The 23,104-nt window shown below is 33.3% G+C and overlaps 1 protein-coding gene across 3 annotated transcripts in view; it reads right to left on the minus strand.

The window, feature by feature from the left end:
- The window catches only part of FBXW7 (F-box and WD repeat domain containing 7), a 210,653-nt gene that overhangs the window by 54,517 nt on the left and 133,032 nt on the right, over positions 1-23,104 (minus strand). Inside the window, exon 1 of one of the 3 annotated variants that reach the window (XM_025385825.1) lies at positions 6,793-7,137. The exons of the other annotated variants lie outside the window; for them this stretch is intronic. Within the exon in view, the coding sequence (XP_025241610.1) occupies positions 6,793-6,939 (147 nt within the window). The 5' untranslated portion in view covers positions 6,940-7,137. Of the gene's footprint in view, positions 1-6,792; positions 7,138-23,104 lie in introns of those variants that run through there. 3 annotated transcript variants of the gene reach the window in all.

Genomic DNA, 23,104 nt, shown 5'->3' on the forward strand with positions numbered 1-23,104 from the left:
TATACCTGATGTAAATGACGAGTTGATGGGTGCTGACGAGTTGATGGGTGCAGCACACCAACATGGCACAAGTATACATATGTAACAAACCTGCACGTTATGCACATGTACCCTAGAACTTAAAGTATAATAATAATAATAAATAAATTTAAAAAAAAGAGGCCTTAAGTAAAAGCACATATTGTTATTTTCTCAAAATGAAAATTCAGTTCATAGAAAACCTAGAAAAACAAACATGGAAGTATAATGATACCGCATCAGCTAAGTAAAGTCCACAGAACTTTGCCATAAGAATAAATGTTCTTTAAACTATAATTTGTCTTGTAACAACATTAGAAACCCCATGTTGTTTTTGAACTGATACAATTTTTTCTGAAAAAATTTAATAATATTTTTCAAGAATTTAAGGAAGTTCATACTCCTTGACCCAATAAAACTAATTCTAGAAATCTGTGTACAGTGATGTGGTTAAATTTGTGTGTAACAATGTTCAAAGTAGGTCACAATCTAAATCAACAATAGTGAAAAATATGATATATTTATATGGCAGATTATACACTTTTGCATACCTACAGCCATGGGAAAATACTAGCAGTATATTAAAAATGAATTAAGGTGACAGTTTTATTTTAAAAATTATATGCTTAAAATCCTCATTGTGGTTATTTCTGACCAGTGAGATTACTAATAATTCAGGAAACTGTAAAGACAAGTGTCTTTTCTACATTATATATTTAACATGTCTAACAGCTTTATGAAGAGAAGTAAAAGATATTAAATATTGGAGGGAAATAAAAATTCATTATACAGCCATTGAACTCAGACTTTGGAGGACATTAAATTACCAAATTTGAGAGGGTAATAATTCTTTACCAACAGAGCTTATGATGGTCAGTGTTCTGGGTATGTACAAAATCTTCATATTAATGAAAATTTTATTGTAGAATAATTAGAGATGTTATTTTCTGAAACAAAAGCAGCACGACTGTTTACTAATCCTAGCAGACCTTGCTGAAAAGTTCTAACGAACTCAACAGTCTACTACAGGAGCATAATAGATTAAAATTACACACCCCTTGAACTAACTGAAGTTTATACATACAAAAACAACAAATTAGGTTATGTCTGAATGAGAAGACTAAAATTTTGAATGCAGGCTTGATTATTATCATGAACAACTGAACAATGAAGAAAAACCTGAACCTAACGCAGTATTGCTGAGAGGTGCTGTGTTTTTTTTGTTTTTTTTTGGTCATAATTGTCAAACATACTAATTGATTAACCGATGAGAATGGTACTGCATTGTCTTTTGAGGATAGTCACCTGTTAGGTACCCTGTTCTCAGTTGCCTGACCCCGGACCCTGAAGTATCACCCCTCAGTTTACAAAAAGACACAGGACAAACATGCATATGGTCTGAATATTTCCAGTTTTTTCATGACTAAAACTGTTACATAATCTGTGGGATAACTTTATAAGTAAACAAACAAACAACAAAAAAAACTTAAAAGAGATTACACAAAAAATTTTAAATTTATAAAGGGACCGTGCTACAAAAATTATTTGTAAGTCAATTGTTTGAAACTTTGTATTGTCTCATAGAAGCAATGTCAACAGCAATAGGCCCTCAGACTAACTCTACAAAATACTAATAGTTGAAAAGTGTTAAGTTCATAAGGAAAAAAAATGTATATGTTACAGAGCATAGTAAAAGAAGAGCTAGTACCTGCAGCATTAGAGAGTCCTGAGATTAAATACCAGCGTTACGAACTGCCTGGAAAACTGGGAGAGTTATTAACTTGTCTGAGAATCAGTTTTCTCATCTACTGAATGGAGATAAAACTTACATTGTTTCATTAACATTTAAACTATTTAAGGATTAAATAAATTAAAATATAAAAAGTAGCTGAGGAGTACCTAGAATACATAGTTGGCTCTTAAAATGATGGAAATCATCAATACCATTATTATACCATACATTTAGAAGATAAGTAATAAAAAGCAGTATGTTAAAATTCTAGTGATTAGGCCAGGCACGGTGGCTCTACCTCTAATCCCAGCCCTCTGGGAGACCAAAGGAGGTGGATCAACTGCAGTCAGGAGTTCGAAACCAGCCTGGCCAATATGGTTAAACCCTATCTTTACTAAAAATACCAAAAAGAAAAAAAAAAAAAATTAGCTGGGCATGGTGATAGGCACCTATAGTCCCAGCTACTCAGGAGGCTGCAGCAGGATAATCGCTTGAACCTGGAAGGAGAAGGTTGCAGTGAGCTGACATCGCACCAGCCTGGGAGACAGAGTGAGACTCTGTCTCAAAATAAAAACAAAACAAAACAAAAATAAATAAATAAATAAATAAATAAATAAATAAATAAATAAATTTAGAGTAATTAGATACACAAAAATAAAATTCTTCCTCCCACAAACACAAAAGAATTAGAGAAAATAAGTCTTATAAAGGAAAGTAATGGCTTAAAGCTCCAGAACCCCATTCTAAAAACTCACCATAAAATGAAACTTACACATAAGCAAAAAGCTGTATGCAAAAGAAAATTAGTTTACTACAGTACTGTTGTAACAGTAAAAACCTGTTTTTCACTGTTTTTATAAATAACATTTTATTAAAACACAGTCCTGCGTATTTGTTTAAGTACTGTCTGTGGCTGCTTTCATGATAGAAAGGCAGAGAGAGCTGAGTGCAACAGAGGCCAACTACACAGTCCACAAAGCCTAAAACATTTACTGGCCCTTTGCAGAAAAAGCATATGGACTCCTGATTTAAGATGACGATACATAAGACGTGACTGTAATACTTTTTCAAATGACACACAAATATTCTATTTCTATTTTTATTTTAAAGAAAAATAATTTTAAGTACGGTATTTGGAATATAATTTGATATAGAATATAATCACTATGAAATTGTTTTCAACTACTGGAAACATCAGTTGTTTATCTCACTACTTCCTGAGTTCCTGGGTCTCAGATGCATAAATCCTTGTCCTTTATCTGTGCGCCACCCTTTCCACCAAAGCTCTAGCCCATTCTCTCCTGTGTTGCTGCTTCCTATGCTACACAAACTCAAGAATATATGAGGCCCTCTAAATACAATATTTGTCTGTAAACCAGCACAGTCAAACCTGATATATTTAAGTCCCAAATAAACCAACAATTGCATGTCATTTGGAAATATCTACTAAAATAGTAACACTGAAGAATAATTTTAAGAGAGTATTCTAAATGCTTGAAAGTGCTCCAAACAAAAAAAAAATGAGTCAAGAGATGAAATTTACACATTAAAAGTCCATTTTCTTTCAACATACAATCATTATGCCGGGCATGGTGGCTCACGCCTGTAGTCCCAGCACTTGGGAGCCTGAGGCGAGCAGATAAAACGTTTGAGTCCAGGAGTTCAAGACCAGCCTAGGCAACATGGTGAAACCCCATCTCTACAAAAATACAAAAATTAGCCAGGTGCAGTGGCGTGTGCCTGTAGTCCCAGCTGCTTGGGAGGCTGAGGTGGGAGGATCTCTTACGCCCAAGAGGTGAAGGCTGCAGTGAGCCGAGATGGCACCACTACACTCCAGCCTGGGAGACAGAGTGAGACACTGTCTTGCAAAAAGCAAAACAAAAAACCATGCAATTATTAGACGTAAGATGCATCTTAATATAATTTCTCTTATTACTAGAGAGAAAAAAATGTTGCTAGGTAAGCTATCTAGTGCCATCAAGATGTATCCTTATTTCACATATGCTTACAATGTGAAAAAATAATGCATCTTAGGATTTAAGAAATATAACATTACTATAATTAGGAATTCTAATTTCAAATAAAAAAGTTATTTTTCTATAACCTATAAAATAACTAGTTATTTTAAATATCTTTACCTAGTTAATTTATAGGTTAAATTATTTTTTTCCTGTAAAACTTCTCTTCCCTTAAAAGACAACCAAGGCTTTTTTTAGTTAAAAATTATATTCCCAAAGTTTTCTGATACTAAGAAATACCCGCAGAACTTATTTTTAGTAAGTACTGAGTTGATACTTATGACCAGGAAAATCTGAGAAAACATGAACAAATTATGAGTTTTAAGACTAAAAACATTTTTTCTTTCTCTCTGCTAATTTTAGCTTTTATTGAGAGGCAAGGTCTCTGTCACCCAAGCTGGAGTGCAGTGGTGCCATCAGAGCTCACTGTAACCTCGAACTCCTGGGTTCAAGAAATCCTCCAACCTTGGCCTCCCAAAGTGTTGGGATTACAGGCGTGACCCACCATGCCTGGCCTAAAAATATTTTCATTTGAAGGTAAATGATTAATAGCTAGGTTGCTATTTATTTACTGTTGTTAGTATTAAATCCAATGCTTATAAATTATCTCAAATGAGCAACTAGAATAATTTATATAATACATTAACTACCAGTACTAATATTACACTTAATAGTAAGGTAAATTCATTTCCTGAAAATATTTGAAGAGATATAAATTGAAGTTATAGTTATTACTATCTTAAAACTTTTTCCACTGTTTTCGAACTTTTTTTTATTTTGTGCAAAATATGAACTGTGCAAACATTAACTTGATTCAGTATCTATGATGACTGGAAGGAGAATATCATGCTTTCAAATCCTAATAGATCAAGACTGCATATAGTCTCATAAGCAGTAACTACAGATTACATTCAGCTCACGACTTGGAAAAATGTGGTCTGCAAAATACAGAAGAGTGTTTGCTTTGTGTGCTTTGCTGTCAATGTGTATAGCAATCTGCTTGAAAGAAAGTAAAACTACCCAACGTAAAAGTCATACAATATGTCAGTTACAAAATATTATTAATTATAACATATTAAAAATATCTTTAAAATTTCTAATAAAGAAAAATGTGAAAGTAACAAAGAAAATGTAAATCAACTAACCATTTGCAAAAAGGAAAGAAAGGATATAATTTCGCAACCCCTCTAATATTTCTAGTAGTCAGAGTCAATGAGTTATGCAATAGTAAATTATTAGCAGGCAGGCTAAACTTCAATGTGTTCATTTTGTTTTTTAAATATCTTCTAAAATTTTTTTAGTACGAATTTCATTTTTAATATTTAGTTTTATTCTGCAATTATAACTGCAAGGCTGTAACTATAATTTAACATAACACAGTAACCTAGAAAAGTCAAATTAAATAGTGACCCCAGAAAGCCCTCAGGGAAGCCTTACAGTTCTCTATTAATTTATCTTACAGAATCTTCTCCTATGCCTTTTAAACTTAATGTCTATGTTAGAAGACAAAGATAGGAAATATATACTGTAACATAATGAAGTAATCTCCCATATGTATTTAAGTTTATTAAAAATATTCAATAAAAAGAAAATTAACTTGATTAATATCTTAACCCTTTAATTTTAAAAAGCCCTACACTTCTTTTTCTCAATTTTTAAATTTATTTTATTGGTATTTTGTTTTACAGAGCTATAAGATAATAAATTAGTCTATTAGTGACTTTAAAGCTATTAGAGGCCTCTGTAAAATGCTCAAATCAGAGCAGTGACCTCATTCAGAAGAAGCCATTAAAATGATAAGGTGAAGGCAGACAAAATAAAAGAAACACTTTCTTAAAACAGTAAAGTACAAAAGAAACAAGAGGGTGCTGGGGATATTTGTATTCTGTTTTCAATGTTTAAATTGTATTACATTTTAACCTCATGCAAAAGTTTTCCAACATGGCTGCCACTTGTTTGGAGTAGAAGTGGAAACTACTCAAAAAGAACTAAGCTAATTAGAAAATGTGTTTTTATGAAGGTTAAGTTCCAGCAAATAGAAGATTCTCTTTATTAAGGAGGAAAAATATTCTTCCAGTGTTATGGATTATTCTATTTAATAGAATATTTCCCTTTAGCTAAAAGAAAAAGTACAATACAATTATGTATCGATTAAAAACAAAATAAAACTTTAAGGAACGCACAAAAAGATAGAACCCTAACTGTGTTGATATACACAAATACAGTCATTTAATCCCAAGCAGTGGTTGGTTTTTTGTTTCAGGCTAATAAACCTATGTTAGATCTAAAAATATATTACTCTAATAAATAATATGAAACTGGCAATTTCAATTAACTCAGGAAATACAAAAAATTGCTCATGTTAACAGGGTTAAAACTTGTTGACCGGGGGAGAGGAGTACGTAATCCTGAGAAACATCCAATAGACCATACAAGTTCTACAAAATGTTTGTGAGTTCAGGATTGTCTATATATAAACCATATCGTGACTGCCACACAATAGCATGCTATTTTTATTTTATATAACAGCAAAAAGTAGTGTTCCTATTAAGTTCAAATATAAAGAATAGCAATTTAAAAAAAATACAGCTTAAGAGGCCAAAGAAGCCTAAGGATTTGGAATACCTTTTAACGAATGAAATTTCAGCTATATTTCCCATGTATAAGGAGAATACCATCAACTTTTTGCCTTTCATGCAAAATAAAAACTACAAATTTATAGTGTTAATATTTGTCAACGTATTTCAAAATATACCTTTTTACATTTACTAATTTTAGATAAATCTGCAGGATTCTAATTTCATGAAAAATAAACGAGACAAAAAGGTGAACTGGGTAACCCTATCTTCTAGGATCTATATCATATTATAAAACTATCACTTATATAAGTGTTTACTGGCTACATAATGCATTGATAGTTTTAATTTTAAATATCAATTGAAATTTGAGGCATCTCTTCACTGAAAGAGGCCAAAGTACTTCATTTAAATAAACATTCATATTTTTCAAATGTGTGAGACTTACCCGTCTTCGACAAAAAGGGAGGCCTTGGGCAATGATGCTAATGCTAAATATCTTCATCACAGTTTGATGTGGTAGAGGCTCTTTTGCACTTTTAAGATCAACAGGAACCAAGCCATGGTTTAGAGTAGCTTTTCCCGGTTTTGACATTTTAAAACTCCTCTTGGTTGACGAATACTCTCTACATGTAATACAGGCACATTACTAAGTAAAGCTCTAACCACTAAATTTAAAAAATATATATTTATTAATAGTTTTTAAAAAGGCTGAGAACCCAAGGCCTGCTGCTTTTGTCTTTCAACCTTCTCCTACCAAATGTCCTGACCTGTCTGAGGCTTGGTGAAGTGCAAACTATCCTAGAATAGCTAGGAATTATAAACTACTGAAGTGAAAGCTCCTGCTCCTGCCAGTCAAACAGCTGGTGAACCTCTCATACAAAGTCAGTAATGTGAACACAACCAAAGCAGGGCTATGCTGTAAGGTCCCTTTTAATATTTCTCCAACTAACTAACCTAAGAGTGTTTCGTAGAAAGTGAAAGTAAATTTTTACTTAAAAAAATAAAAAAAAACAAACATTGTATCCTGAGTATCTATTAAGTCTTCCTTATCCAAATGTCAGCATTAATATTTTAGGAATGTTTTGAATTGTGTTTCAAATTTAAGGATGGTGTTTACGTATGGTTAAAAAACCCCACACATACATGTTTGTTCTACCTTAGATATATTATAATAAGCATTATTTTCAAGTGTGTGCTCTCTTTCCCTTTTCCATACATACCATTCTTTATCTCATACTCACTAGACATTAAATACCGTACACTCTGGTTCTCTAATGGCTGTTAATACACACTTCAGATTAATCTTCGTACTAGAATTTTCAATTGTCAATCTCTTTAATTCTGAAAAACTTATTAATTATACTTGAAAGTGTAACAGTCACCCAATTGATTAAAGACATGTAAAAAGTGTATTTATTTATAAAGTAATCTATGATGGGAAGTAATTATAGTAAAATGGAGAGTAACTAGCCGGCCCATTGCAAATCCCTAGTGCCTAGTTTCTCCTTCATAGTATGGTCTGATAAATCTTCCTAAAACACAGAGAGGGGATACAGTGTGCCATTTACTCCTCAGGAACCTTCAATGGTTCTCCAAGGCCTAAGATAAAGTCTGGAGATGAAGACTCTCCTTGAAGTGGCGCCAAACTAAACTTTCCAGCATTATCTCAAATATTTCCCTAAATTAACCACTTGTGCAAGTATTAATTAATCTTTATACTATAATCCATATTTCTAATAGATAGTAGATAATAATTGTGAACTAACTGTTCACAGTGCTCAATCAACTATTCTCTCTTTCCATTCTATATTTCTTCTTCCAACAGCCAGTCAGCTCCAGTTAACTCTCCTTCCAACTTTTAACTTCCAAGTTTTTACGGAGTTTTACAGCAGGAATTTTGACAGAGACAAGAGAGGATTTGAAAGGAGAAAGTTAGAAATGGGTGATTTCTTTTTGACTTTGGAAAGATTGGCATCGCTAAATATTAAAGCAGGCTGCTGGGAAGGCAATGCATATACACGAAATAGTCCCATTTCTACTAGTAGACCTTTCTCTTATACCACAATTTAAAATGTAGTTAAAAATGCAAAATCATTGGTATCAATGCTACACAAAAACAGATTTCTCCAAAGATATGTAAATGGGCCACAGGCACATGAAAAGATGCTCAACATCACTAATTAGGGAAATGTAAATCAAAACCACAAGTGTTACCACTTCACATCCATTAGGATGGTTTTAAAACAAAACAAAACAGTAAACAACAAGCACGGGCTAGGATGTGGGGATATCAGAACCCTTGTGCATCCTTCGTGGCAATGTGAAATGAATGTAACTGCTGTGGAAAATAGTGTGGCAGTTCCTCAACAAATTAAACATAAAATCAGCACATGATGCAGCATTTCCATTTCTGAGTATATACCCTAAATAATTAAAAGCAGAGACTTGAACAGATACCTGTATACACATGCTTATAGCAGCATTATTAACAATAGCCAAAAGGTAGAAGCAACTCAAGTCTCAATTGATGAATGAATAAACAAAATGTGACATATACAAACAAGGGAACATTATTCAGCTCTGAAAAAGAAGGAAATTCTGACATATGTTACAACATGCATGAACCTATTAGGTTAATAGTAGAGGGTAAGGCAAGATTGGTAAGATTTGCTGCAGATCACCAGAAGGCTATTAATGGAAGTAGAGTCTGGAGCCCTCGGGAAAGTATTACGATGCGACTATGAGTCCGTTCATAATTTGAGTTTGCTAGGCAAAACAGTATGGAAGAAGTGAGTCCATGGGCGATTATAAGGATGATTGCGCCAGTGAAGCTTCAGGAGGTTTGAATGAGGGAAGCTATAATTACTAGGGCTATGTGGCTTACGGAGGAGTATGCAATGAGTGATTTTGAGGTCTGTTTGTCGTAGGCAGGTTAAGCTTGTTATAATTATGCCTCATAAGGATAGCACGAGGAATGGGTAGGCTATATATTCTGTTAAAGGGTTAAGAATAGAGGTGAAGTTATTATACTAAGTAAAATAAGTCGGTCAAAAAAGAATAGTGTATGATCCACTTATATAAGGTACCTGGAATACTTAAATTCGTATAGATAGAAAATAGAATGGTGGTTGTCTGAGGCAGGGAGGGGGGAAATAAGAGTTAGTGTTTAGTTGGCACGGAGTTTCAGTAGGAGAAAATGAAAATATTCTGAAGATGGATAGTGGTAATGGTTGTATAACAATGTAAACATATTTAATGCCACTGAATTGTATACTTAAACATGGTTAAAATATTAAATTTTATGTTATGGATATTTAACCATAAATTTTAAATGTTTTTAAACAAAAAAGTAAATGACTGAAAATGGAACAATCATCACCAAAAAAACTTCGAGAGATCTAAGGTTAGGAGAGAGAAGAGATAGTATGAGAGTGCTGGAAACCTATAAATTGGTAGTAGAAAAAAAGTGACAATGATATCCAAGATACCATGTCTACAGTCCTACGAGACAACTTACTACCCTGCAGAATGATTACTAGGTTCATGCTACTCTTAGCATCTCCTTAGATGCTCACTTTATTTTCCAACATAAGACTAATCGTTTTGTTTGTGAAACATATGTCATGTTTTGTCCTTCTCTCATTAGACAATCCCTTTTGCTAAAGTAGTTCCCATGGAATATCCTTATCTCAGTTACTAACACTACCTATTTTGTTAATATTACAACACTTTTCTGTAGTCTGAGATTATTTTCAAAACAATTCTGTCTCAGCGATATCTTTGAAATCAATTGGATAATTAACCCCTCTGAATTTCTTTTCCTGAACTACACAGAAGATACAATTTTAACTGTGTGATACTCCAGTGCAGAAAAACTAGAAGAGGGTGATATATTCTACGAGTTTAACACCTTCATTTGGCATTTGGAAAAATGAATCAAAGATCTAGTTAACAATCAGTGGTTATTCCACTGGTTAATAAAGATAATGTATTGAATATTATAATTTTTCACTTTTACATTTAAAAGCCCTCAAGGAACTCTAAAGTCACATGTATTTACATGCAGACATTTTAAAGATAAGAAAAATCCTTAATCTCAATGAGTCTGATCCTGGGGCGGGGGGGGGGGAAGATTTAGAATTAAAAATTTAAAAAACTGGGAAAATTAAAACTAAAATCAACAGTTTCTAGTTTCTAAGAGACCAAAAGTTATTAAGAACTAAAACTAGGCTTTCCATTTTCATGAAATAATTTACAATGACAACAGACACAAAACATAAGTGAACATAATTAAGGCTGTTTGTACCTCGAATGTTGAGTTTTTTAGTGGATACCGAGTTTTGGTAAGCTCAAAGGGGTGATATCCTAATTTAACTTTTTTTTTTTTTTTTTTTAAATCAGTAAATAGCTGCCCTCAACTGGATAATACAGGGCATTGCAACTGTGGCAAACCAAACACTGTAACAGAATCATGTGTTTGTCATGATATATTTTTGGAAAAAGAAGACATTATCAGTGATTGGGCAAAGTGAGTACTAATTTCCAAATACATATACTACAAGTCTCATTTTTTTGGAGGATTCAAGTAACAGTACTTCTAAAGCGATATTCCCAATCAACACGAAACACTCAAAATATCAAACCTTCAAATATAGACAAAAACCCTAATAAATGAGGGAAATCACAGACAAGGTATATAAGAACACCAACTGTTAATACTTCAAAATGCAGCTAATTCCATGTGTTCAAGAAAAGATAAAGTCTGAGTCTCAATTCTACTCTTAAAAACATTTAAGATACTCTTTAATACTACCCAAATTGAGACTCTTAAAAACAGACAAGCTCTTTTAAAGATGATGCCACAAATAATAAGGCAGTACAATATGGTAGGTAGGAGCATGGACTCCAGAACCAAACTGACTTAGTCCAAATCCCGGCTTTACCAGGTATGACCTTAATTTTAATTCCTTTGTGTCTCAATTTCACCTAGGCAGTACCTACCTCATAGGACTGTTGTGAGGATTAAAAATTAGTTGATATAAGTATACAGAAAAATGCCTCACATCTAGTAAGTGTTCGATAGTGTTAATTAAACTGCCATTATGATCACTACTACTATTAATGGAATCAAAAATCACGCAGAGCTTTGTAGATAACATTTCCAATTTTAAAATCACCAGCAAATAAAGCAGAGATTCTAAAATCTATCTACAATAACTTTGGAAAAGAATATTTTAAAACATATTATCTGTAAGTTTCAGAAAGACTTCTATTCTGTCAAAATTTTTGCCAAAAAATGAAGCTGTAGTATCTTAGCCATAGTGTCTTAGCATTTTAAGATTCCAGATATCACTGATCATCCAAGACAGGCTAAATATTAGGGAACTTGCAGTAAAGAAAAGGTCTTTATATAAGGTAACTTATTTTGCCCACTTATCACTTCCTGATTTTCTTTCTTCTAAAAATTTGCATCTGCAAAAACAATTATATATAAATGTTACATGTAACAAAATATCACCAATACGGTATCTGTAAAATGCATTACAACTCCAAGCACTCCAATTCTCTTGTAACAACAAGAAAAATACCACCACAGCAATTTACTCTGGAGTTCCATCTTTTCTTTCATTCAGTATTATACAAAAGGCTAGAAATTTAACTGCTCCTGACCAAAGCTACAGCATACGAGCAGCACAAAGATTTTCCATTTTTCATATATTATTCCTGAATCAGCTAAAACAAATCACTCAGAAGATGTAAATCTCCCTGCAAATTCAAATTGACTTTATACCAAGAGTTTTCAAAGTCTTACCTCAAAAACTTCCACAGGAAGAATATCAACATATGTTATTTGAATTCAGTATTATACACTGCTTCTGTGAATTCAGGCAACAAGTGACTTTCTCTGTTGTAGAAACAGAAAGTCCCACGTGCTAAAAAGTATACCATTACTAAAGTACAATAAATCAGAATCAAAATCCTTCTGATCAGATAATATGGTATTATCAAGTATACTCATTTATTCACAGATACAGAGTAAGGCAGATTATTTTCTCTAACAAATCAGTTTTTAATCTTCCTAACATCATAGATATCAGAGTGTTAAAGTATTTCCCTACCAAGCAATTCATGAATGAAAGCAATTCATGGTTGAAGACGGAACAATTTAAACACGGAGGAAAACAATCAGAAATCAAGAAATTAAACCCTCTGCTTAATGATAAATTAACTATCAAGCTTGTATTAGCAATAACTGTAAAAAAAAAAAAAAATCCAGCAAGCAACATATTACTTTAAGCAGAACCATAAATACAATTAGATAGGGCATCAAAGAAAAAAATATGGCATACTTTTTTTTTTTTTTTTTTTTTTTTGAGACTGAGTCTTGCTCTGTTGCCCAGGCTGGAGTGCAGTGTTGCAATCTCGGCTCACTGCAACCTCCGCCTCCCAGGTTCAAGCAATTCTCCTGCCTCAGCCTCCTGAGTAGCAGGATTACAGGTGCCTGCCACCACGCCCAGCTAATTTTTGTATTTTTAGTAGAGACAGAGTTTTACTATGTTGGCCAGGCTGGTCTCGAACTCCTGACCTTGTGATCCACCTGCCCTGGACTCCCAAAGTGCTGGGATTACAGGCGTGAGCCACCATGCCTGGTTGGTATACCTTTTAAAGTTTTAGTTTTTTTTTTTTTTTTTTTTTTTTTTAAGTTTTAGTATTCACAAAAGGTATGTCAAATAAATAAAAATTTTTTAAGATGAAAATCACATTTAAAATGATTACTAAACATGTTCTAAAAGATATTTATTTACATGCTCAAAGTGCTCACTCAGATTACAACTTCCAATTACAATGTATTTGAGACATTATATGTATGTAAACATTCAATAGGTCGCACACTGCACTTCCCTGCTAATTTTCTTTATTTGGGCAACAAGGCCAGCCCCTAACTAAGAGAAATATGCTTGGGTTCTGAAGCAGCACATACAACATACACAAGTGTTATAAAAATGTGACCTGATAATTGGACATTTGCAAAATAAAAGCATTGCATGTACATGCCTATATACACAGATATGTAGCATTTTCAAAATAAAAATGCTAGAATACTAGATTATATAAGGTATTGTAACTGCTCTGATTTATGGAATCAACATCTCAATGTTAGACATTTAAGCTGTTTTATATTCCAGTTATTTCAAAAAATTTGGCTGAAAATACATTATAAATTAAAAAGTGAAATACAGAAAACCAACCAAAACAAGTGCTAATAAATTATAAGTTGACAGATGACAAAACTATCCCACGGTATGCCAGAAACTCCAAGATTCAAGAACCTTAACTATTTAATGTCTTGCAGTACAATTACCTGGAGTTTATACTTCAGGTTTCTACAAAAAGGAGGCTAAATATTAATAGAAATAGATGGTCTGACTTCTCAGATGATTGAGATTAAGTCCCTTGCAGGTTTAAGAGTATATTACATCTCTAAATCAACAGTGAAAAGACAACCTACAGAATGGGAGAAAATATTTGCAAACTATGCTTCCAACAGGGGGCTGATATCCAGAATTTACAGGCAACTCAACAACAAAAACCAAATAACTTCATTAAAAAGTGGGCAAAGAACATGAATAAATACTTCTCAAAAGAAGACATACATATTTTCTCATGCCAATAAGCATGAAAAAATGCTCAGCATCATTAATTATCAAAGAAATGCAAAGTAAAGCCACAATGAGATCTCATTTTACACCATTCAGAATGGCTATTATTAAAAAGACAAAAAATAATAGATGTTGGCGAGGATGTAGAGGAAAAAAATGCCTATACGGTGTTGGTGGGAATGCAAACTAGTACAATCTCCATGGAAAACAGTATGGAGATTTCTCAAAGAACTAAAAATAGAACTATCATTTGATCCAGCAATCCCACTACTGGGCATCTACCCAAAAGAAATGAAATTATTTTAAAGATGCCCAAGAATGTAGTGTGTGATTATTATAGTTATACCTTTAAGTCAACTATGATAACTAACCCACATATATGTGTGTACACACACACACAAATGGAATACCATTCAGCTATAAAAAAGAATGAAATGTCTTTTGCAGCAATATGGATGGAACTGGAGATGATTTTTAAGTGAAACAACACAGAAACAAAAAGTCATATACCACGTTTCACTTACAAGTGAAAGCTAAGTAAAGTGTACACATGAACATGGAGTGTGTAATAATAGATATTAAGAGACTCAGAAGGGTGACACACAGGGAGGATGTTGAGAGATGAGAAAACACTTAATGGGTACAATTTTACTATTTGGGTGACGGGTACACTAAAGGCCCAAATTTCACCACTATGTAATATAGCCTTGTAAAAAAAACTGCAGTACCCCTTAAATTTACACGCACACAAAGTAAGTATATTACAGCTCTAATAATATTACACATATGGCCTTCTTGTAAGAAGGTTCAATTTGGTGAGCTTTCTTTTATTATAGTTTAGTGAACAATAGAGCCAGTTTATAAAATATATCTAAATAAAATGCATTGCTTCTTCTTTTGTGTCTGACTTCTTTTACAAAAGGCATGTATGCCTGTGCTATAAATGTTTTTGTATAGTAATACGAAAACATTTTTATTGGAAAAAAGGTACAGGCATAATGATTTTTACATAAATTTTTAAAAGATGAAATTCAAGAAAAATAACCTCAGGATTTTTCTGATTCCATATTATACTATAATAATATGTGTGTGTTTATATATTTTTTTCCTCTCCTACTGACTATAGTAGTCTAAACACTACCATACAGAGTATATTTGACTTTTTTTTTAAGGAGTAAACTTTGGATTTTATTTATATTTGTGCCTAAGAACTTTAGTTGTTAAAATACTTTTCCTAATCCTTTCATTAAGCATTTTAAAAAGTACTTAAGATGACACAAAAATCCAACTATCTTACTGAATTTTGTAAGTATTTCAGAAATGCCCAGTATGAAGTCTTCAATGACTTAACATAACCTGTCTCATGATTAAGCTTAACTCTTACAGGCTGAGCTGGGTTACCCCAGCTGTTAAAATGGCCTTACACAGCTGCTCACCAAGAATTTAGTTCGTGATTATTATAGTTACACCTTTAAGTCAACTATGACAAAAATGACACAGTAATTACAGGTATTTCAGTCATGCAAAAAGCCTCATGTAATGACAGAGTAAATGATTTAAAGCAACCTAATTTTCCATAATTCTCAAAATAAAATTTAAGTGTAAGAAAGACAGTAACTTCTTTAATATCAGTACTTAAGTCCATAAACATAAACAGTTCAAACATAAACAGTTTAAACATAAACAGTTCATCAGCCTTTCAGTTAAAATAAATTAAACATTACTTACCAATAATTTCTTTCTCTTAATAAAAATTCTGAAGAGTACTGCAGGCCAGGGAGTTATAATACTAATTACACTAATAATTAGGACTAAGTAAATAATACTAATAATTCTTCTAAAATACAGTAAGAGTGTATTGTTTTGCTATACAGCTTTAAAAAATTAAGCTATAATGCAGATGGCTCAACCAAATTGACAGTTCAACAAATTATAAAAATTTATCTTACGAAAAATAAAAAGCTACACTTACAGAAATGTAAAAAATCTGAAGGAGTGCTGGCGTTTTAAACAGGTAAAATAGTAAGGAGGGGGAAATGATTATTTCCTACACTGCTGAGTTTCTGATGCAATTATAAATAAAAATCAATATATTTTGAGTAAGATAAACATAGTACCATACTTCATTTATATAATTTTCAGTAATGTGCTATGAAAGTATGTGGGATTTATTAATATTAACTGAAAGTACTTCAGCACAGAATTTAAGTACGGGATTAAAGTACAGAAAAGTAAGATTAAGCAATAGAAAATACATATTTAGAACTTAATTCTTGGACAGGCTGACAGTTGATACCACTGGCCTTTTATGCTGTCAATATTACATATTCAACAAAGTAATTTTTCTGAAAAACATCAATGTTATTTTTTGTAGCTGAGGTTTAAATTAAGCTGAGAGCCTAAGTTTTCATTCTTTACAATAAGTGAAACACTAACTGGTTATCAAGAAAAATTAAAAACGAAGAAACAAAACTCAATTCCTACTATTCTATAGTATGCCTGTAATAGAAAGATCTTGGGATAGAAAGATAAATAAGTCTAAGGAGACTATCAGAGATCAATAAGAGATATAAAGGAATTCTGCAGCTGTAGGGCTTAGAAATACATACACATTGTTTCAGACTGGAACAATGATGAGGGGAAGGGATTAAACACTGACAAGAGTTTCTAGTAGATCATGCTTTGTATCACTTAATCACCAGGAGGAAACTTTGAGGTATCATTATCCTTGTCTACTTGTTACAGACAAAACTAAGGCTCAGAAAGGTTTACAAATTTGCCCAAGGTAACACAGTTGCCAGGTAATGGAGTTGAGATTTTAACCCTGGTATGTCTAATTCCCAAACTTGTGCTTTGTAACAGATCATCTGTCCAATTCCACAGAATGTTACATCCTAACTTAGTTGTTCGGAGACACTTCTTTGTTAGTGTTTCAGATATGTAAGTTTGTCAGATATAAATGAGTTCTAGATAACTGAAATAAAGTATTGTATAAGACATTTACATATTATATACGGAATGTTTTAATGTGCCTAGTTTTTATGAAGTCCAAATTTAAAAAAAGAAACAGGAATAACATCGAAGATATTATGACCTCCTATAGCAAATTGTATTCTCAAAGATAGTCACAACACTGTCCCCCATCTTGCATGCTCTTCTTGCAATGTGATTCTGACACTCCTTTCACAAAGAGGTAGAGGCCATGTCCTCTTGCCTTAACAACAGGCCAGACTTTTGTGACTGTTTGGACCGTTAGAGATAGTAAAAATGGTACCATGTGACTTCCCAGGCTAAGTCACAAAAAGGAGATTCAGCTTCCAGCTTGCTGGAACACTCACTTGGTAGTCCTGATGTGGTAACTAAGTAGTACCTTCAGGCCACCATGCTCTGAAGAAGCCCAAACTAGCCCAGGTAAAAAGACTGTATTACACGGAGATGTTCTGAGACTATACGGAAAAAGAGTTTCTGGGTCAGCCCTCAGCTGTTCTAGACCCCTGCTTTTGCACTTCCAGCCATGATCTGACTGCCACCCAGAGTTAACAATGGCCAGATCAGCACTCCCCAAATTACAAACCTATAAGAACAATGAGAAATAATAAAATAATTCTCATTTGCTATATCCACAAAGCTTTGATGGCGACTGGTCAGGTGACAATGGATAACCAAAACATCTTATAAAACAAGGAGTTCTAAGTTGGTTTATAGTCATCGTAGTGGAGCGTTAATTTTACAATGTAACAGGAATGGAAAGGATAATGGGTGATTCAAAATGAAAACGTAAGTGATCATCTTGAGGATGGCAAAATTTTGGGTGACAATTTCCCACCTTGATACTCAATGGAAATGAGACCTTAGCAAGTTTCTATTTTCATAATAAAACTTTTTAAAAAGTTTCATATTACTTTGGCTTGAATTTACATCCAAAGTCATTTGATATATGACCAAGAAAGGAAAAATCAAACTCACTTTTGGATTTCCTAAAATTGTGCTTTTGTCTATATTCCAAGCGAACTCAGATGACAAGGGGATAAGGCAAGTACAATTAAAGGAGAAAAACCAATTAGGTTTAAGACCTGAAAAGCCCTTTTAGAGGGTACAATTGATGTCATCATATAAGTACATTGGCCCAGCAAGGCCATTTGTTCTATATTTTCAAAAGAAGGTGAAAAAAATCAATACCTTTATGTGAACTCTCAAGATTTTCCAATGTTGGCAACAAATTTAAATGTTTTAAAAATACATTCAATGGTAGGCTGTCATGATGAAAAGAAAAAGATTTAAATACCTACTATATGAGATATCATTTTGTCATCTCTATTCTGTTCCTTTCTGGAGTAAAGAAGCACAAAAAAATAATTAAAATAAAAAGTAAGATTAGTGATAATCTGATAGAGAATAATGATTCTGTCTTAAAGTTTTAATTTTCTTTTCTATACCAAGTAACAGAGTAAAATGATAATGAGGAATAAACCCCAAAACTGAAACTTACGTGATAAACACTACAGAGATACGTACCTCAGTATATTTAAGTTTTTCACTCATTAAACCCTAAGACAGATGGCAGCATATTGGTAAAGTACAAACAATGCATTCTAGAAAATTAAATTTATAATGTAGACTTAAATTAATAGAACCAACATCTGTAGCTAAGCAAATGAATAACTGCTGGCACTTACTCCTCAAATTCACCAGTACCTTCTTCATGCTTCCATTCCTGATTTGCATCTGATTTCAATAACCAAAAACTGCCATGGAAACCAACCAAGTAATGCATCTCCTAAAAGCAACTGCTATTTCTAAAGCAGAGAAACTACCTTTTGCATCAGCAAAAACCAACTGACAGAAGGACACGCTATATTTGAATAAAACAGACCCTTTTCTAGGGAGGGGGAAAGATACAAAAAAATTTTAAGCATCATTTTTAAACCTGATCTATGAATATAATCATCATTCTTCCTGCATTTCATATAATTAGAGGTTAAAGTTTATATGCAAGATGCTACCCTGACAACAATACTTATTATAAGGAATCAAGTTAATGTCCTATGTTAGATACAGCTAGAAGTTATCCCAATAATTTATGAAGTGTTCTCTAAAACGTATCCTAAATAAAGATAATTTTAACCTACCCAAAACTATTGTTCCATTCATAGTGATTGCTTCATTTGTTTATAATCATCCCTTCACTGTGAAAAACATCGATATTTTCTGTAGTATCAAGCAGTGATTCTAGAATTTCCACAGAAGTGCCAAAGAACATCTTCCCTTGCATTTATTCCAGTTTCAGCTATTCAGTTCAAGAACACCCAAGTATCATTAAAGAATAAAACTTGCCTTTTCCTGTCTTCTGAACATTTTCATATGAGTACTCAAAGCTCTAGGATTAGCAAAATTTACTTGTGGGTTCTTTTGCAAATTCCTTCTAAGTTCGCATTAACAACCAATTAGGGAAAAAATACCTGTCAGGGATCAAGAGTGCTTCATAGTTAGCAGTAACAAAATGTACAATATCAAACAGCTGAACTCTATGCTAAAAGCCGTAATAATGTAGGCAAAAGTCAATGGAATAGTTTCAACCCACCCAAAAGAGTATCTTTGGAACTAAAAATATTTTGCAGAACATTCCTCCTAGCCTGAACTAGTAAGTTAGTTATAGCATAGACTTGTAACATTACAATAATTAACCTTATAAAATATAATAGCAAATGCTTAAGGATTTGCTATATGCCAGTCATTGTCCTGAGTACTTTGCATACATTACCTCACTGAATCCTCTCCATAACACTATGTGTTAGATACTACTACCGTCCCTACGAAACTACAAGGTCAACGGTTTGTGCAAGGTCAAACTGCCATGAACTGACAGAGCTAGCATTTGAAAATCCCCCAGTAGTTTGACCTTAGAAATCACACCCTACCACTATTCACGAGCATTAATGCATTTGTTCTAGATATACCGTTGAGGACATGATCTATTGAGTCACTCAGGAAGCCCTATGTGGGAAATTCCTTTTATATAATATTAGGAAAGATGCATGGGTGTGTATAAGTGTGTGTGAGTGTGTGTGTGTGTGTGTGTGACATACATCTTTTCTCTTCCCCTGAGGACTCAGTACATCGTCTTCTTAATTTTATCACAAGGAAGCAGAGACTCCAAACTAAAGGCCAGTGTTTTTGCAAACTTCAGTTTACATGAAATCATTTGAGAGTTTATTAAAAATGCACATCCTGACCCTGGAGTTTAGTTAAGTAGCTCTGGAGAGTAACCCAGAAATCTGTTATTTTTAAAAAGCACTCCAGATGCTTCTGATGCAGCTGGTCCAAGGTAACACTTCGAAAAATACCAGTGCAGACACTTAGGAGTGGACAACCTATATCCTATTACCAGCTTTCTCTAACTCATTATAACTCATTCCTTACCTCTTCTCATGACCTTGCCCTCATATTCTACTCCAGTATGGTCCCTGGTTCTGATTTTCATGTACACTTTGTCACTTTATTATATGTATTTCTCCTACATATAGACCACTTCAAATCCCAAATTCCTTGTGGAAGCTGGATATTCGTTTCTTTAAAATGAGGTCAATTCATTTGGCAGTTTAATACCTAAAATCAGTATACCAAATTCATAAGGAAAAGTCTGTAGGTCACCAGTTAAAGCACTTAAAGTGCTATGCATATGTCGCACTTCCACTCCAAACAACCCAACTCCCATTAATGGATCAGCACTGGAGGCAAAGTGTACTGTAATTTTGCAATGGGTGATAAACATTTCTACAGAAGTGCCAAAGAACATCTTCCTTTGCATTTATTCCAGTTTCAGTTATTCAGTTCAACAATAATAGTCCATTCTTCTTCCATACATGATAGTGGAAAACGGGTGGTCTATGGGTCAAACCAACCCACGGAAGTGCTTTTGTAAAATTTGGACACCAATGTATTTTAAAGATTAAGAAATATCATCTGAAAATCTGAAATTCCAACGAATTTTGAAAAATTCAAAAACATGGCAATATCAAGACCCTCTTTTTAGAGACGTTTTAGCTCCCTGGCTCTTCTAGCCCATTTCATTCATATCAATTAACTTTCGGGACCCTATGGTCCAGAGGGTTTTCTGCTTGAAAATCACTCCAGGTTAGGAAATAAATCATTGATGGAAATTAGTTACAATACAGGTGTATGATATTCTAGAAACATCTCTAGTATTCATATTCATACTAACCTGCTTTTTCCAAACCTGTGACTTCTGGGTGGATAAAAGTGATCTCTTACCTTTTATAAAATACTACATACCCTGTACTTGCCCCCTCCCATTAACCCTTTTAAAATGTAATGCAACTAACAATGAATATATGCATTTAGCATAGTAATCTACTCCCAACATCACCCTTCCCCAACCCCTCCCTACCAGAGCTACTAGTAAATTGTGGGTTATCTTAGAAAAATAATGGCAATTCTTTGAGTGCTCAATAATACTGTTAAATGAATCAAGTTTTAACTAGTAAGTCAGTGTTTTCTTCAGACACATGTTAAAGACACAATACTGGATGTCTTCAATCCATCAAGAGTATCTATTATCTCTGCCACTCAAAGAAGGAGTCCATGTGGTTTTCAAAATATCCAAATACTGATCTTTTTATTTGATTTACCTTCTTGACCATTTAAGAGTTCAACATGCACCACCTATATTATGCTAACAATAACTCAATTCATCACTTGTGCAAAAGGATCAGAATTCAAGCTCAGCCTTCAATTACCTAAGCTCATGTCAACCTGTCAATAAATGTGGTTTTCAGAAAATGGCAGTGATACAGAAAACTAGCAAACACACCACTAAGGCATAAGAAATGTTATCAGCTAGAGAATACTGTTTATCATAGCAGTGACTTTAAAATAATAATAAGTTCATCAATATTCAAGAGGACTAACATCTCAGTAAAATTTAGAACTAAAGATCAAAGTTTTGTCACTTCATTATTATAGTAACTAATTTGAAGAAATAATTTAAGGTATTAAAATGGGCAAATCAAAGGAGGCGAGACTTAAAAGATGAGATTCTTTTAAGTCTTTAAGTGAATTATTGTTCCTTCTCTTTCACATGACCCTCTTTTATTGTCTCCTCTAGGTGTAAACAATGTGTTTCCTCTAAGTTCATCATACTAATCTTCCTACACCAAAAGACTGTATAAATAGTAGCTAACGAGAAATGTCCTTATTTCCGCCCCCTGAAACATAATACAGAAATTAATAATGAAAAGTGCTCTCTAAAGTATATCTAAGGAAGAAATTAAAATTTAAGCAAGGTGCTACTCAGATCTTGAACTTCTTCTCTAGAAGCTAGCAAAGATCCAATAGTATACAGTCAATGGGTCATATGTAGCTCAAAGTCAGTTTTTTGGAGCCAGCACAATGTTTTTCTTTTTCTTTTCTTGATATTTCTAAAGACAGAGTCTTACTCTGTCACCCAGGCTAAAGTACTGTAGTACTGTCACTGCAGCCTCAAACTCCTGGGCTCAAACCATCTTCTTGCCTCATATTTTTATTCTTTTAACTGAATATTAATACCTTTTGGGGAAGGCATATCTTATGTAGTTCATAAGAGCCTGAACAGTCTTACTGGCTGTTCATGATTCTCTTCACACATTGACATTACCTATTTAAGTACCTATAGGTTATATTTCTCATTTCTTTACCCTAAGCAGCCAAAAAAAAAAATGAAGAAGATTAAATCAGTTGTTCAAATATTCTTTACTCCAGGATGATTAGGTGGTTATGCCCCACAACATTACCTTCTGTGCTAACACAAAATGACATTTAGACAAGGGAAGTAGCTTCTTTGGAGAGAGAATTCTTTTCTCACATACATGCCAAGAAGTCCCAGAGCAAATAACAATGAAAGGCCTATTCTTTTTATGCTTGTATGTTCAGATACTTGAGAAATTTTCTAAATGCACACTTACATTTCCAAAGCATAGTCAGTCTGCACATACATTTATCCCAAGATTCACTCTTTCATCACTTTTTGTTGTTACGAAGTAGCAAAATGCTAGTTGCTTGTTTAAAAAAAAAAAGCAAAAACAAAAACCCCAGGTATCC

The sequence above is a fragment of the Theropithecus gelada genome, chromosome 5 (assembly GCF_003255815.1).
Source record: "Theropithecus gelada isolate Dixy chromosome 5, Tgel_1.0, whole genome shotgun sequence".
Taxonomy (NCBI): Eukaryota; Metazoa; Chordata; class Mammalia; order Primates; family Cercopithecidae; genus Theropithecus; species Theropithecus gelada.